General features: G+C 33.1%; 1 protein-coding gene across 4 annotated transcripts in view; it reads left to right on the forward strand.

Moving 5' to 3' along the window:
- Window positions 1-16546, forward strand: part of ADK (adenosine kinase) — a 537152-nt gene that overhangs the window by 275990 nt on the left and 244616 nt on the right. For all 4 annotated transcript variants that reach the window (XM_019626043.1, XM_019626068.1, XM_019626051.1 and 1 more), the window contains exon 6: window positions 201-309. In XM_019626043.1, the coding sequence (XP_019481588.1) occupies window positions 201-309 (109 nt within the window). The remainder of the gene's footprint in view (window positions 1-200; window positions 310-16546) is intronic.

Here is a 16546-nt window from a genome sequence, read left to right on the forward strand (position 1 = left end):
GTAACAAAAGTTCTCAAACAAAATTAATTTTATTTACATTTATTATAATCAGTACACAGTAGTTTGAAGAATTAAAATGTAAAACAAAATTTGCAAAAAGTATTGTTAGTTAACTGTATAAAAATACATGACAAGTTTGCAATAAAAAGAACAAACTATTTACATATGAAAAAAAACCTACTTGCTCTTTGTTGTTTTAGGTCTCTTGTAGCTAACCTTGCTGCTGCTAACTGTTATAAAAAAGAAAAACATCTTGATGTGGAGAAAAACTGGATGTTGGTGGAAAAAGCAAGAGTTTATTATATAGCAGTGAGTATTTATGTAATTCAAATTTCTGTTATATAGTATACACTATAAATTACAGTTGTTAGCTGATATAAATTTTTTTAATAATTGTCTTTTACTTATCCTGCAGATTATTTACCCATCTCAAAGCATATGTTATGTTCACTTTTACAAATAAAGAGCAGAAATATATGATCATTCTATGGTAACATAATTTGTGTTATTTACTTTCAAGTCTGCCTCTTTTTGGACGCATTACACATAGATATTTGTTAACCAACTATTGAATTCTGGATTAAATCAGTTTCTTAAGATCTTTTGATTTTGCAAATTTACATTTTATATTTTTAGGCTATTTGTAAATGATGAATGCATCATATGGGTAGATATTAAGTGGTATAAATATTCACTGCAAATAGTTTGAGCTTATTGGCCTAAAAAATCCTAATTGCTATTTATTCCATAGTAATTACCATGACACATTTTAATTTAATATTTCAGAAACATTGATCGTGACAAATCTCTTAAATCTGGGAATAAGGACAGCATGTAATTTGAATTATTAAGTCTTCTGGCATAAGAATAATTGGTTAAGAATTTATCTCTGAAATAAGATTGTACTGAAAATCCTCCTGAATTAACTGCCTGATGAATACCTTGTTTTTATTTAATATGAGTTAAATATGGCTGATCACAAATAAGTAGATACCTATGAAAAATTAAAAGCACCTCATATGCATATAATATATGGTTCTGATATATAACAGCTGCTGCCGTTCACTACCTGAGCTGTGAAACAGCTGGTAAGACGGGTAAAAATTGATTAGTAGGAACATGTTTATTGAAAATATAATTATTTCTTTCAGTCTAGAGTTAATGTCTCTTACAGCATGTTTATGTGCACTGCTGTAGGCTTTACAAGGTTCTTATTGATCCCTCTGTATAGCAAACCCTACCCCTTTTTATAACTGTCAAATAAATGCTTACATTGAGAGGATTCTATAGAGGAAAGACATGTTACCTCTTCTGCCAGTATGTGAGAAAAACATTTCAAAAATTAAATTTTTTTTCTATTGATTATCTTTTTTTTTTCTCAAAACGGTCTTTTTTTGGAGGCGGGGTAATGTCTTCGTAGCATGTTATTGTAGTGTGGCGCTTTAGGGGGATGTTTCAAACCATCTTGCATTGAAAGTCTGCATTTTCAAACAGCATGTGGTTTAATTTTTGGCATTATTTATATTGTATTATTTATATTGACTATGAAATATGACAATATATTATGATGGAAAGGCATTTTTAACTGATAATTACAATTCTCTCTATTTCAATGTATAGTAATTGGACCCAGAATTATGAACTAAGTTGGAAACAAATCATAGCTTTAACAGTTACGCACATGTAACCCATTTAGCCAAATTTGGGTGAATGGAATTTTTACAGCAGCATAGACCCAACTTGCAAACAACTCATAGTTTTAACAATTATGTACTGTAATGCATCTAGCCAAGTTGGGTGAATGGAATTTTTATAGAAATATTAACTGTTCATACAAGTGCCATTTTGTATAACATGTGGGGTGATTAGTTTTGGTCAAATTCATAAAGAAAATAGAATTATTTTTGAAACTTATGTAGTATGATCAGTCAGAAACAAATATCAACATGGGTTCCAGTTGATATATCTGATGATAGCAGTTAGCGCTTAGCTTTTCTTTCAGCAGTTATATAAAAAGAATGCTCTTTTTACATTGCCAGGTAATTCTATAGTTTGCTTAGAGTTTGCCTATTTTAAAATAGTTCTGAAAATAGACTCATATCGGATACCGGGATTCTGTTATTCTTGGTGGATGTTCAATAGATATTTATTTTGCTAACAACTAAGAGCATACTTTTTACTCATTAAAATCTGTGAAATCTCTTCTGAAATGTAATGTTATTTCCACAAAGACATTCTGCAGTTTTTAAAAAATCTTTAAATCCCTTTGAGCACAGAGCATCCAGTCTAGTCTTTTCTTAGCATATGCTCAAACTGATATTTTTGATTGAGTAGATACATCTATACTTAATTAATCAAATCCTTGTTAATAGGTGATTAGAGATTACTGGTTGTGATAGCTAATTACATTTTTTGAAAGTATAAATCTCAGGTGCTGTTCACCTTAGCATCAGATTGGCATATATCTTTCTTCTCTTACAGGAACTATTTCTTACAGTAGCCCTCTAAGACTGATATTTAGAAAAGGTTGATGAACACGATTAGGATATTAGAGATAATTTTTCTAAACTATGTATTTCCTTTCTTAGGCAATATTAATGTGCCATAAAAATGAGAAAATTAGCACTCAGTATTTCAACCTGCCTCTTGATTTTTTTGTAGTTATAATTTTGTTATTTTTACATTTTCAGTGTTTAAACATTTACATTGTTCTATAACCATAATTCTTACAGTCTTAATTCTACATTTAAATGAGTTAAATGCATACCCCTCTTTCCTCATTTCTTTAGTGTTCATTTTGATTATTCCTTAATTGACTTCGTTTTGTCATCAAATGTTTTTTTCCCCTAAGAACTCAGAGTTCCTGTCTTCTTGAGTTTTTATTTACTTTTTGTTGCTTTTATATATATATATATATATATATATATATATATATATATATATATATATATATATATATATAAAGACAACATGTTTGGTGTTATATTTGTGAAACAAATTACTCTGTAGACACTGTTTTATTGTCCTCTAACACTTTTTATAAGAAATCTAAGCCCAGGTTGATTTTTATTTTTGTTCTTTATTATTTCCTTTTTTCTACTTATCTTGGATTTCATTTGTTCTTCTACGCCTCTTTTTCTTCATCCTCACCACCCTCCCAACCACCTTTTCTTTGTTTCTTAATGTGGAAGAAGAATTCATTGCTTTGAGATTTTTCATTTCTACTATAGACATTTAATGCTATAAATTTCTCTCTAAAGCATTGATTTGGCTGCCTCCCACAAATTTTGGTATTTCATGTTTTCATTTTCATTCAGCTTGTAATACTTCCTTTTTTTCTTTCTTCTTTGACTCATGGGTTATTTAGAAGTGTGTTCTTTATTTTCTAAATATGGAGATTTCCCAGAGATCTTCCTTCTTCCATTATGAGTTTGTATATTCCTCTTCGCAGTGCTATCAGACTTTTCTTCATGTATTTTGAAACTGTTATTAGGTGCATAAAGGTGTAGAATTGATTATTTGGCCCATTTATCATTTATAATATTTACCCTTGGTCATATATTGTCCTAAAATTTACTCTGTCTAATGTACTGGTAGCAATATAGCCAATGCAACTTTCTTTTGACTATTATGGTATTTTGATACCATGTATCTTTTTCTGCTACTAAAAACCTATTTGTGTATTTATTTTATTATAACCTATTTTTGTATTTGTTTATTTACATGCATGTCTTGTAGGCAACATATTGTTGAATATTAGTTTTTGTCCAATCTGACAATGTCTACCTTTTAATTGGGATGTTGAGACCTTTCGTATTTAATGTGATTATTGACATGGTTAGATTTGAGTTCATCATCTGGGTACATTACCTCTGGATGTAACATGGCAGACACCCCCAACCCTGGCTGCTGTTAAGATCTCCTATTTATTACCAATTTTGATCAGTTTGATTATATTGTGTCTTAGTGTATTCTTTTTCATATTTCTTGTGCTTAGGGATTGTTTAAGTTCTTAGAGCTGTGATTTTATAGTTTTTATTATGTTTGGAATATGTTTCAGCCATTATTTCTTTAAATATGTTTTCTGCCCCAACCCTCCTTTTGGGTCTCAAATTACCAATATATTATGTCACTTGAAGTTGTCACATAGCTCAGTGATACCACCCTTTTCATCTTTGTGAATTCTTTTTTCTCAGTGTGTTTCATTTTGGATAGCCTTTTGCTCTGCCTTCTAGTTCACTAATATTTTCTTCTGTAATATCTGAACTGTCATTAATCCCATCTAGTGTATTTTTTATTTCATTTGTTATTTTCATTTCTGAAGGATTAATTTACGTCTTTTATCTTTTCCTGTCTCTATTTAACTTTGGACATATAAAATACAGTTAAAAAACTGTTTTAATGTCTTTTTCTGTTAATTTTAACATCTGTGTCAATTCTGGGGTAGTTTTGAGTAGTTATCCCCCTCATTAAGAGTTGTATTTTCCTTCCTCTTTGCACATCAGACATTGAAAATTTTACACTTTTGGGTGCAGGATATTTTTGTATTACTGTAAATCTAATTGAGGTTTATTCTAGGATGCGGTTTTGTTACTTGGAATGAGTTTGGTGCTTTTCAGCCTGGCTCGTATGATTTATTAGGTGAGTCTAGGTAGAATGGTATTCATTCAATGGCAGTGGTTCTTAACCAGGGGCGAGTTTGCCCTTTAAAAGGGAATTTGGCAAAGCCTGGAGACATTTTTTATTGTGATGACTAAGGGTTGCTACTAGTAGGCATAGGATAGGAATGTTACTAAGCATCCTACAATGCATGGGACAGCACCCCACAGCAAAAGAAGTATTCATTTCAAAATGTCAATAGAGCCAAAGTTAAGAAACCCTGGTCTAAAGCTAAAAATTTCCTACTACTGAGGCAAGACTCTCCTGTACTCTATGAAATACCCCTTTAATGATGGGGTTTTCTTCTCTAGATAGTGGACATAAGCGCTGTTCTCAGAGGTATGTGTGCCCAGGTATTGTTCCCTCTAACCCTTTTGGTGGTTCGTTCCCAGGCTCTGATTTGGTAATGTTCGAAGGGAATCCTCCGCAGATTTTCAGGGTCTTCTGTAAAGCTTTCTCTGCTCTGATATTCTAGCTGCTGAACTCTTATGGCTTGGGTCTTCCTAGATTCAGCTGTATCTCCTCAACTCACTGGATTTCACTCCATTTCCTGCTTCTCATGCTGTAGCCTGGGAACTCTCTCAAGGCAGTAAGCTGATTCAACGTTATGGCTCATCTAGATGGTTACCCATCTCTCAAGAATCACTATTTTCCATTCTTGATGTCCACTGTCTTGAAAACCATTGTTCCATTCATCATGTCTATTTTTGTTTGTGGTGTTTCAGGCTGGAAGATAAATCCCACTGTCTTCTGCCTTGCACTGTTTTTTGAGAGGTAGTCTGTTGTCATTCTTATCATTGTTCTCTTTACCTAATATATCTTTTTTTCCTCTGTCAGCTTTTAAGATTTTCTCTTATTGGTTTTAAGCAATTTTATTATGATGGACCTTGGTAAAGTTTTCTTCGTGTTTCTTGTGATTGGGGATAGTTCAGTTTGGAAAATTTTCTGTAAATTTTCTCTGCTCACTCCTATCCACCTTTGAGGACTCCACTTAATATTAAGCCACTTGAAACTGTCTCATGCTCAGTGATGCTCTTTTCAAGTATTTTTTCTTCTTTCTCTCTGTCCATTTTTGGTTTTTTTAAATAATTACTATTGCTATATCTTGACTTTTACTAATCATTTCCATTCCAATGTCTATTCTGCTGTTAATCTCTTCCAGTGTATTTTTTTTTTTAATCTCAGACATAATTTTGATCTTTGAAAGTTTGGTTTGGGCCCTTTTTACTCCTGCCATGTCTACTCTACTTACTCATGTTGCCATTTACCGTTTTTAACTTATAAAATATACGTAGTTATAACAACTGTATTTAATGTCCTTGTCTGCCAATTCTATCACACATGTTTTTTTCTTGTTCTTACCTTGGCATTCAGTTGTTCCCTCATGCGTATGCACAAGACTTAATGGGAATCCCCTGCAGATCCCCAGAGTTCTCAGTTTGTACCTCTTTTCTTCAGGCAGCTCTCTCCTGTTCAGTATTCTGCCCTTGCACGTGCTGGGCACCTTGGCCTCCCTAAATGGAGACCACTGGACTCTGTTTAGGTTCTCTCTGCCTACACTACTACAGCTTGGAAACTCTCCAGGGAGGAATTTTGAGTATTTGTAGGGATCACCTTATTTTGTCCCTTTTTGGTTATTGTTCCCTGTCTGAATATTGTTTCATATGGTCCGTCCCCCCCCCCCCCCCCCAGTTTTTATAGTTGAGTAAGGTAGATGTGTAAATCCATTCCTCATTCACTCCATCTTGGTTGAAAGTGGAAATCCCCAGGTTGACTTTGTGTTTCCCTTTTTTAGATGTCTCTTTTTTTCTACAAGATTTCCTTACTTTCTCTTTGAATTTGAACCTGTTAGTGACTTAACCATGGTTTATCTCTGTGTCCATTGTTCTATACTGACTTTTCCTGTAACAAGGTATTTATTTTAAACTGCAGATTTAGTTCTCAGTTAACCTAGTTAATTCTTTCTTTCCCTGTCCCCAAATTTTATTTTTCCTTGTTTGAGCTATTTGAATGTCTGCATGACCAACACCCTCACTAATAAATGTGTTATAGGGAATAATCAAGTAACAGCAGAAATCCCAAGTTGTGTTGAGAAATTAGTCTTAAATTAGTCTTGAGGTTGACTCAACCTCAAAAGTTCCCCAAAGTGTTATTCTAGATTCTATAAAATTCTCCAGCTCCCATTTTATCATTTAAAAATAGTTTTAAAAGCTTTCAGCTAATATGTAGCTGTTCTTCTATGTATAATTATTTACTAATGCTGCAGTAATTTTTAAAAAGATTTTCAGTCATCCCTTTATAGTGTTTTGGATTACATTGTGAGTATGGTAGGATTTTGCATAGAAATCTATGCATTATTTCTAATAACTTTTTTTATGAGAAAAAGTTTCCAAGTTTTAAATATGCTTTAAAGCACAAATCAGCTTACAAGGTTAGGCTTATTATAGGGAGAATTTTTAACTTTGGAGATTAAGCAGATATTTAAGAAATGGGTTTAACAGAAACTTTCAGTGCCTTGTGACTTACTTTGCATAAACTAAATTAGCTGCATGTGTGTCCTTTTTTACCAAGTAACAATAATTACTAAATATGAAATAAGAGTGAATCATAGTTTGTCAATATTGTCTGAGAATATGGGGCTTGGAGTTTGAGTTTTCTTTGGCATCTATGCCTATTTCCATCTTTCTGTGATTTTTCCAGATCCCATGACCTATTACAGATCTCTTTTTTTGCCTGTCTGTTTTATAATTCCACCTTGACTGCTTTTATCTATTTCCAGCCTAGACTCTTACCATTTTGGGGAATTATAACTTTTGTGAGGGTAGGGTTTTCAACTTACTAATGTTTGCTTCTGGGATAAAGGGAGGTGTAATTATAGGTGAGTAGAGGAAATATAGTTTGGAGAAGTGTACATTCTTGGAGAAAAGGAATAGAGTTCATACTTGGGAAGACATAGGAGTATTTGTATATAATGGACAAGTAATGATCAGTAACAACTATTTGGATTTTACATCTCTCACTTTGTTTGGCCTGGTTGGGTTTTCTTCTAAAATTCCTAATGACACCATGTGTAATAATTTATCATAATAGAACTGTTATTTAGTTTCAGTTGCAGTTAAATATCTTTATCAGTAATCTGAAAGCAATAACAAATGTCCTTAAAATGAGATGTTATAAATCGTAAGAAATCTGGTCTAAGAAATTACATATTTGAAATTTTACATGTTATGTTTTCTAAAATGTTGAATAACAAATTAGTTAATGTATCACGAAATATATGATTGCTATTTTTTTAGGATTTGGTTACCTTTTGATAATATTTACTAAAAGATATTCTTACATAAGACTTGATTAGAAATCATAAAAGATTGTTTTGATTATGCTCAAAATTTAGTATGTGTCATCTGGTATTGTTAACTCTGTTGTGAACATACTTTTAAAAAGTTCTAGTGAAAGTGAGTCAACCTGTCTTGTAATGGTAACCTAATAGAAATCGGAGTAATGTAAAAAGACATGAGAGATAACATTTACTTAATATACATATTTGAGATTTACCACCCCCCGAATCTCCCCACGTCTCTACAGTTGAAGAACTTTTAATACCATACAGACAATTACTTAAAATTCATTGCCTTAAATCTTATTAGACCATAGAAAAAGTTTTATAATGTCTTCCTTTGAAAGTTGTATTATAATGAATATAGTTTATCAGAGAAAGTAAACTAATAGATATTTCTTAATATAAGCTATTCTGTTAATGACAATTGACTTAATAATATCACAGTTCTTTGTAAAACATTTAGATAGAATTGAAAGCAATTTTGGACTTTATTAATTTATCTATAATATTCTTCTGAGATTATTAATGAAGGAGGTAGGATGGTTGAACTACCTCGGTTTTCATTTCATCAGTGTTATAAATGCAGTTTTTGAACTCTCATGGATTGAAACTCCCACTACAGCTTTGTTCCTGTATTTTTTACTCAAGTTTTTGACCATTCTGTTCTGGACTGCTTCATTGACTTCATTAGGGATTATTTATGAATTAACTGTTCAGCCTTTATTTGAAAATGTGCTTATAGGTGACCTTAACTATTACATTTATAAGGTGACCTTAACTATTACATTTATAAATGCAAAAAATAAAATTAAAAGGAATGTGTGGGGTTTTTTGGGTTTGTTTTTTTTTTTTCCTATCTGGAGCATTTCATGTTTGTGTATAATTCCTGCCACTTAGTATATACAAATCTTTGTCATGCAGGGGTTTAGAATTTTGTTGCCAGTTTGACATCCTTTCAAGTAAAAGCCCAAAACTATGTTGTAAAGACATCTTTCTTGAACTTGAATATAATACAGAGAGATACAAGAAAAAGACTATTCATTATGTTGTTTAATAAATATTAGCATTAGAGTTCAGTTTTTAACTTTGAAACATTTTCCATGTGTTATTGATGTTCAGTAAGTTACAGAAATAATTATTGTTCTTTCTTCTACTTTAATAGGGACAATCTTTGATCCTTGTTAGAAAATTTTTCAAAAGAGTGTGATTATGGAAGTCCTACTTGTATTCATTTCCAGTTTCTCTAGAATTGTTTTTTTTTCTGTGAGGTTAAATTCTAAGAGTATCATTTTTTAGTGATACTAATACTTTGTGATTTTTATAGATAAATATTGTATCCAAGTTGGACAATTTACTCCTCTATTCCTGTAATTTTTCTTAGGTGTCATTTTCGGCAGCTATCAAAAGTAGAACTCTCTACTAAGATGGGGGGAATCTATGGAATATTAAAGTAAGGCTATTTTTAGTTGAACAGAATAATCTTTTTACTTATATATAGTAGGAGTAAGATAGCGTTGGTTAAAGAAGCTTTGAGCTGTAAAGATTTTGTGTTTTAGACTTGTGGCATTATAATGAAGCCTTGGAATTTTATGTGAAGTTGGAAACCACACTATGTGCTAATTGCCTTAGAATGGTAAGAAAATAAACATATGTATAGCACTTAGTTGTTAAGACAGGAGGCCCTTATACAGAGCCCCAAATGAATTAACAAACCATCTACTGAAATGTTTCTACTTCCATTTACTTTATTTATATATTTCAGACCAATCAGCAATTGCTCGGGAAAATGAGGTGTTTACTAAATTCTCTTTAATAAACATGATTAAGAGAGGCGAAATTTATAAACATTATGATGGCAGTGTACATCTTCATGTGCTAGTTGTCATATCTTTGAAATTGTATATAAACTGGACATAAACAGTCTAGTATCTGTAGAAGTATATCTGTTTCCAACATATTTACTGTGCACATAATAGAATTTCTGTAGCCTAATATGGCTTAACCCATATATTCCATTGTTGTTATCCTTCTAGATAAATAAACTTTGATTTAATTTTTTTATAACAGCTTTATGGAGAAATTTATATGCCATAAAGGTCACCTGTTTAAAGTGTATAATTCAATAATTGTTAGTACATTTACAGAGTTCTGCACCCGTAGCCATAATCTAATTTTGGAACATTCACATCTCCACAAAAAGAAACTTTGTACCCATTAGCAGTTACTCCCCATGTTCCCCGGATTCAATCTTATACCCACATTTCTCAATGATATCCAGGTATTATGGCTGCAAATGGTATAATTGTTCCTAATTAGACAAATAATGAATTTATGTCTTTCTTCTTTGACTTACATAAAATGGAAGTCATAATAAATCTATTTTGATTTCTTGTTGCTACCTATTTCTCTTTGACAGGTGCTTTAAGAGGGCCTTTTAAGCTGTCGTTCTCATTTATTTGGTGTAGATATAATGTTACTATGTTTTGGGGTCAGTTCTTTAAAATGTTAATTCTGATTTGGGTGGCTGACATGTAGTAGATGAAGTTTTTAAAAAAGTATATTTGGTAAAGTAGATGAAAAAATTAGAGAACAGTTTTCTTCCTTTCCAGTACTCAGAAAGGCAAGTTCATGTATAAATCCATATTTGCTGTTCCCCAATTTCAGGCCAAAACAGGTTTCTCAGCTCTATAATAGGGCTCGTTTGACTCTAATCTCTTGTGCCTATCATGTGTTTTCTCTGCCCCTTTGAAAACGCTTCTGGCAGGCTGTAGGGAACCCTTTAGACTCAAAAGACATACTCGCATTATTATTTTCACTGACGTTGTTCTGATATAATTAGGAACATTATCAAACCCTAAATAGTTGAAGATATTCAAAAGATAGATTGCTGCTTTTCCAAATTACATTCCTATTGTCCTCTGTGCAGATTTCTGTAACAAGTTTGTCTTTCAATTGTGATAACCCCTTGAATACTTTTCTCTGTAACTCCCACCTTCCTCTATAATAATAGCCTTGCCCCAAACATCTCATTTTTGTCCAACCTCCCAACCCTGTTCAGCTCTGCTGTCCTGAAGAGTCATCTTATGTATTCGTTTTCTAAATATTTCTTTCTTTATTATATAAAGAATTTAAGGGGCCGGCCGAGTGGCGCGATGGTTAAGAACTGGCTTGGGATGCCAGAGGGCCCCGGTTCGGATCCCACATATGAGGGCCAGTGACACTGCCCTCCACAGCTAAGATGCTGAACAACAGCTCAACCTGGAGATGGGCTGCCGTGAGTTGCCGGCGATGGCGTAGGCTGCAGCCCCCGTGGCAGTGGGTTGCCATGGGCTACTGTATGTGGCCAGCAGCCAGCGTGAACGGCCAGCAGCCGCAGTGAGCGGCTGTCCAGAAGCCGGCGACTGATCTGCCTCACCCGGGAAGAGTGCAATGATGGTGCCAACTTGGGCCAGTGAAGCAACGTCCTCCACAACTAGACTGAAGAACAAAAGGACAGCAACTTGTCTGTTCCCCTCCCCCAATTCCCCAGCACTGTTCCCATCCCCCAATTCCCCAATTAAAAAAATCTAAAAAAAAAAAAAAGAATTTAAGACCACCTTGTATTACTATATTATTAAGTGTAAGAGATGTTACAGAAACAGCCACAATCAAATAAAATATAAAATGTAGAAGAACCCATCAGAAATTTTTAGTTCATTTTTTTCAAAAAGACACACATATAAAAGAGCAAAAGAGCACCATATATTCCATTATTCATCCTTGAAAAATAATTATTTTTTTAGATACATAGCTTCTTGTAAGGTTAACATTTATTTAATTTGACAGCTAAAGTAAACTAAATTGCATCTTTAAAATATTGTTTTACCTATGAATGTCAACTAGCATTGCTCAGGTAGATTGATATGCTTAGTGTAGTGGTTCTTAATCTTTTCTGAGTTTTGAGCCCTCCCAGAAAAATTTATGCACTTATAAAATTTTCATATAATTTTTCAATGTTGATAGATTTCAAAAGGCTTTTTGCTAATTCATAGAGTCCAAGTCAAGAACCTGTCATAGTAAATAGTGAATTAAATTGACATATAATTCCAGTTATAGTTTCATATTAGAAAATGCCCACTCTGGATTTCTAAAACTTTTCTGATTGTGAATGTATATTTGCTTTCTTATATCAACCAAGAATTGGTTTTTGTGAAAATATACTGAAGTGGGAAATCAGTCTCAATGGTGAAATGATGTGGTTTAGTGCCAGCAATAAACAGAATTGTATAAAATCATTTAAATATTTTTAATTCGTTTGCTCTCTTCTAAAAATATCTATGTATTTTAACTACCTGAATATAACCAAAGACCTTTTAATGCTAGTGCTCCTTTATAAACATTCCCTAATGCCATTTTTATTTCAACCTGTCAAGTTGATCATTGTGATGTTTTCAGGTAGACTGTGGCATTTTCACTTCCTCGCATGAGCTGCATTGGGGCTATACTTTGTGGGAAGTTTTTTATACAGCACATAGACATTGGTAAGAATCGTAATGTCCACTGACTTATTAGTTTCACAGATGTTTCCATAATACTTAGTGTACTCTTGGGTCTATTAAATTATATCCTGACAGCAACCTTGAAACATGCCAGTCTTATAAAGCCATATTTCTGAGAACTAAAGCAAGGTATCAGCGAACCATATCTGACACGCCATGTTAATTTCCATAACTATCATTACGGAAAGTGGTAGCATTTCTAAGGCAAGGAGAATCTCACTAAATCTGCCAAGTAAAAAAATGGCAAAATATCTACCGTATCACTAGGTTTCCAATTATAAACCCTGATTTTTTTTCAATCCCAATTGAATTATTTTAGAAATAATGATAAGCATCTTTTTTCTCTTATCATGGATGATAAAATAGTTATTTAAGTGTAGACTATATCAAACCACAATATTTGAATCATTCTGTTTTCATCGTGTCTAGTGCTCATGTTGTGAATGAAAATCTCATTCTGCCATCTCATACAATATTTACATATTTACATGATTTTTGCCTTAAGTAGAAAAGAAACAGCTGACAGATACATAGGTTAATTTGCTTTTTAAAATTGCAGCTGACTGTTCTGTGGTTCTTTTGTGTGTTTGGGGCTATTTTATAGAGAAAGAATTTGTCAGGCAGCATTTGAGGGACATTGGCCTTTTGTACCCTTTCCTAAATAAACTTAAATAGAAACCTGTCAACTCAAGAATAAAATATTTGTGTGCAAATTCTCACCTGCAAATTATTGATAATGCAAGAAGCACCTTTTTAATCCTTATATCCTCTTCCCCCTCAACACAGCTTTTAGATTATAGATAAACTTCCCAGCTCAGTAATTAACTGAGCTCAGTCATTGCACCCCATATCATGTGATTTTTTTTTTTCCAGTGGAATACATTATTAGAGCACTTACACAGCCAGTATAGCTGCAGCAGCCCAGGCGGCAACAGCAGTGCCATTTTTCACAAAGAAAATGTTGAACAGGAGCCAAATGTTTGGTGGCAGTCTGTTGCTAGGAAATCAAGGTCCTGAGGCGATTAATGACAAAGCAAGCAATAACAAGAAGGCAGAATTACAGATTTAAAAGAGAAAAAAGTGGTTGGTGTTATAATTACCCAAAGAAATCCGCACTCATTAAATTGGCTGTTTTTATGATTGACTTTAATTGGAGGTTAGCTCAGATATTTAGCTCCTTTCCCACCCCTTTAAACACACACAGGCACATAATCTGTAGAACTGCAGACTTGTTTTTCTAAGCATTGAGAGGAGCTTGCCCTGTAATTTGATCCCCACTGACAGATGCATTTTCTATGCTGCCATTTTGAATTAACCTATTGTAGAACAATTTTCTTCAGTCCTGTTGAATAAAACATCCAGCCTGATTACCTCCGATGGATTTGATAGAGTAAAAGAATGTACTTCTCATTGAAGTAGATTGTTTGCATGGACTCTACTGATTTTGAACTCTGCCAATAAGCACAATCATTTGTAATATATTTTCAAAGAAATTTGTGGGGAGAAGGTAATTAAAGTCACCTTTTATAGTTTAATGTTTGGGCACCTGCACCAAAACAGTATTATTCTTACAAAACTGTTATTTTTTCCAATACGATGTTCATATGCATTTAAAATTTGTTTTCTGAATCTTCATTTAGACTGTTGATATTTTTAGAAATAGAATCTTATATTTATGTGCTTTAAAATGACCATTCTTTCTCTCCACCAAAGTATTTTAATTGCAGGACTCAATATGACTCATAGCACTCTATTGTAAAAATATTTCTAATATAGAAAAATATTTCACTAAAATGATTTTAAGATCTGCCTTTTTAATCCACCTTTGGTGTGTTTTTCAAGGAAAAAAATAATGATTTTATATAAATTTGATAGAGCATATTACCAGCAAAGCATTAATCAGTCTTTCATGGACAATCCAAAGAAAGCATCACAGTTTATTTACCTTTCAGAAGCCTTAAGAATAAAGTTACATGATGCCATTGCTCACCAGATTTCTAATCAAACCCCAGAACAAAAGAGCTAAGCACATTCTATCTGACAATACACACACTGCTAATCAGATGCCAATGCCAAGCTGTCTGCTTTGTTAAATACTTAGCTTCCTAGAGGCAGGAAGACAGCTGCTATAAGTATGATGAAATTTGGTAGTTCAATCTATTTTTACTACCCTTGGGCTACTAAGATGCTGTTAATTTAGACCACACCAATTGGTACACTTTAGGGAGTTTTTTAAAGAGTTTGTAATTAAAATGATAAAACATCATTATTACATTGAAAACCTCCTGTAAGTTTTACATTTGGCAGATACCTACTGAGATAACCCCAGCATGTAATTTACAATGATGTAATGGTTATAATTGCATTTTAGGAAAAAAAAAAGAACTATAGGAAACAAGTGCTTCCTCTAGAAGAGTTCTGAGATCTGCTTCTGTTTCATTTAAATCTACTTCTATCCCCACATTACTTACCTATTATCTACTGTAGCAGCCGTAAACATTCAGATACTGTCCAAGTATTTTTAGAAATATTATCATTGCAGACATTACCACCAGGGGGAGAAAGCTAAACTTAAAGTCCTTAACTGATAGTGATACTTCCAGCAAGTAGACTGTTCTGCTTAGACCTGTGTAGTTAACCCCTTCCCATGTGACACTGCCTTTGAGGGCATGAATCTCTAATTGTACGTGAAATCTGTACAGACTTCACACACGATTTAAATATTAATACAATGAAAACTTCCAAACCTTATGTTGGGGTTTTAGAGAGTGCAAATAATCAATCTGACAATGTTTATTATTCTCGTACTTGTCAATTTGAGGAGCTCATAGCATATCTATGAAGAGTAAATAATCACATAATTGATATCACAAGTTGAATAGCCTGTAAAGATCCTTTTCTAGTTTATTGTCACAACAATGTAGTTTTTGTTTTTTAATACTTCTCTAGGAAACCATTAAAAATTCAATCCTAAACACTTGTGTGAGCAAAGCTTACAGGTTCCTTCCTTGGAGAATAGTTTATAAAGGCAGAAAATAAGTACTTGGGACTAGAATTCAACTCTCAACCATGAACAACATCAGAGGTGATCTCATAGTCTCACTTGTTTTTAATAACACCATGGGAAAGTTAATTAAAGAACTTAGGTATCTTATTTCCAGTCTAGACCCCTAAAGTGATAAATGATGACCTCTCCATGCTAATAACTTTTAAGCAGTGACTCTACTTACAGTTATAGGTTTTATTCTGTGGAGATGATTTTTAATATTTGCATTCTGATTTTTAATCATTTCAGATATTAAAATTGCAAATGATGGGGAAGGAAAATGGTTGATTACAAAGAGGACACATAGGTCAATTTTTAGAGCAGTAGAACTGTATGATACTATACAGTGGTGGGTACGTTATTCTATGCATTTGTTAAAGCCCATAAAACTGTACATCACAAGGAATTAACCTTAATGTATGCCAAGTTTTTTTTTTTTAAGTATTGGGGATCAATGGATGTAATGCAACTTTGACAAGTGAATCTACCTGTATTACAAATGTATGACCTTACCTCGTTGAAGGGATGGGGGTGGAAGGGAAAGAGCTGGCCTAAGTAACTTTGGAAAATGGTGTTTTGACTGGAAAATGTACAGCTAAAGACAAAGGAACACAACGGAGACACTCTATTCTAGTTGGTAAATTTGTTTCTTCTATTGGGGTATTGGGTTAATAATTCTGAACCTGCTTTGCATATACTCGTATACTGGAGTTAAATAATATCTAAATATATGCTGAGTAGTAAGATTCAGGTTTCTCACTGTCAGAGGGTTTACAAGATAAGCAAGGGATAGAGCTGAAATAAGCCGTGTGGTGCTGGATTAGAGTTGGAGAGGATAGTATGAACTCTTGTTTAGCCCAATATGTATAAATGGGTAAACACAGACATAATTACAGATATATCTGTATACATGGATTACTATACGTACATATATTTCCTAGCTCTGTCCACCGAGAAGGCTTA

Source organism: Hipposideros armiger, unplaced genomic scaffold (genome assembly GCF_001890085.2).
Source record: "Hipposideros armiger isolate ML-2016 unplaced genomic scaffold, ASM189008v1 scaffold_15, whole genome shotgun sequence".
Lineage (NCBI taxonomy): Eukaryota > Metazoa > Chordata > Mammalia > Chiroptera > Hipposideridae > Hipposideros > Hipposideros armiger.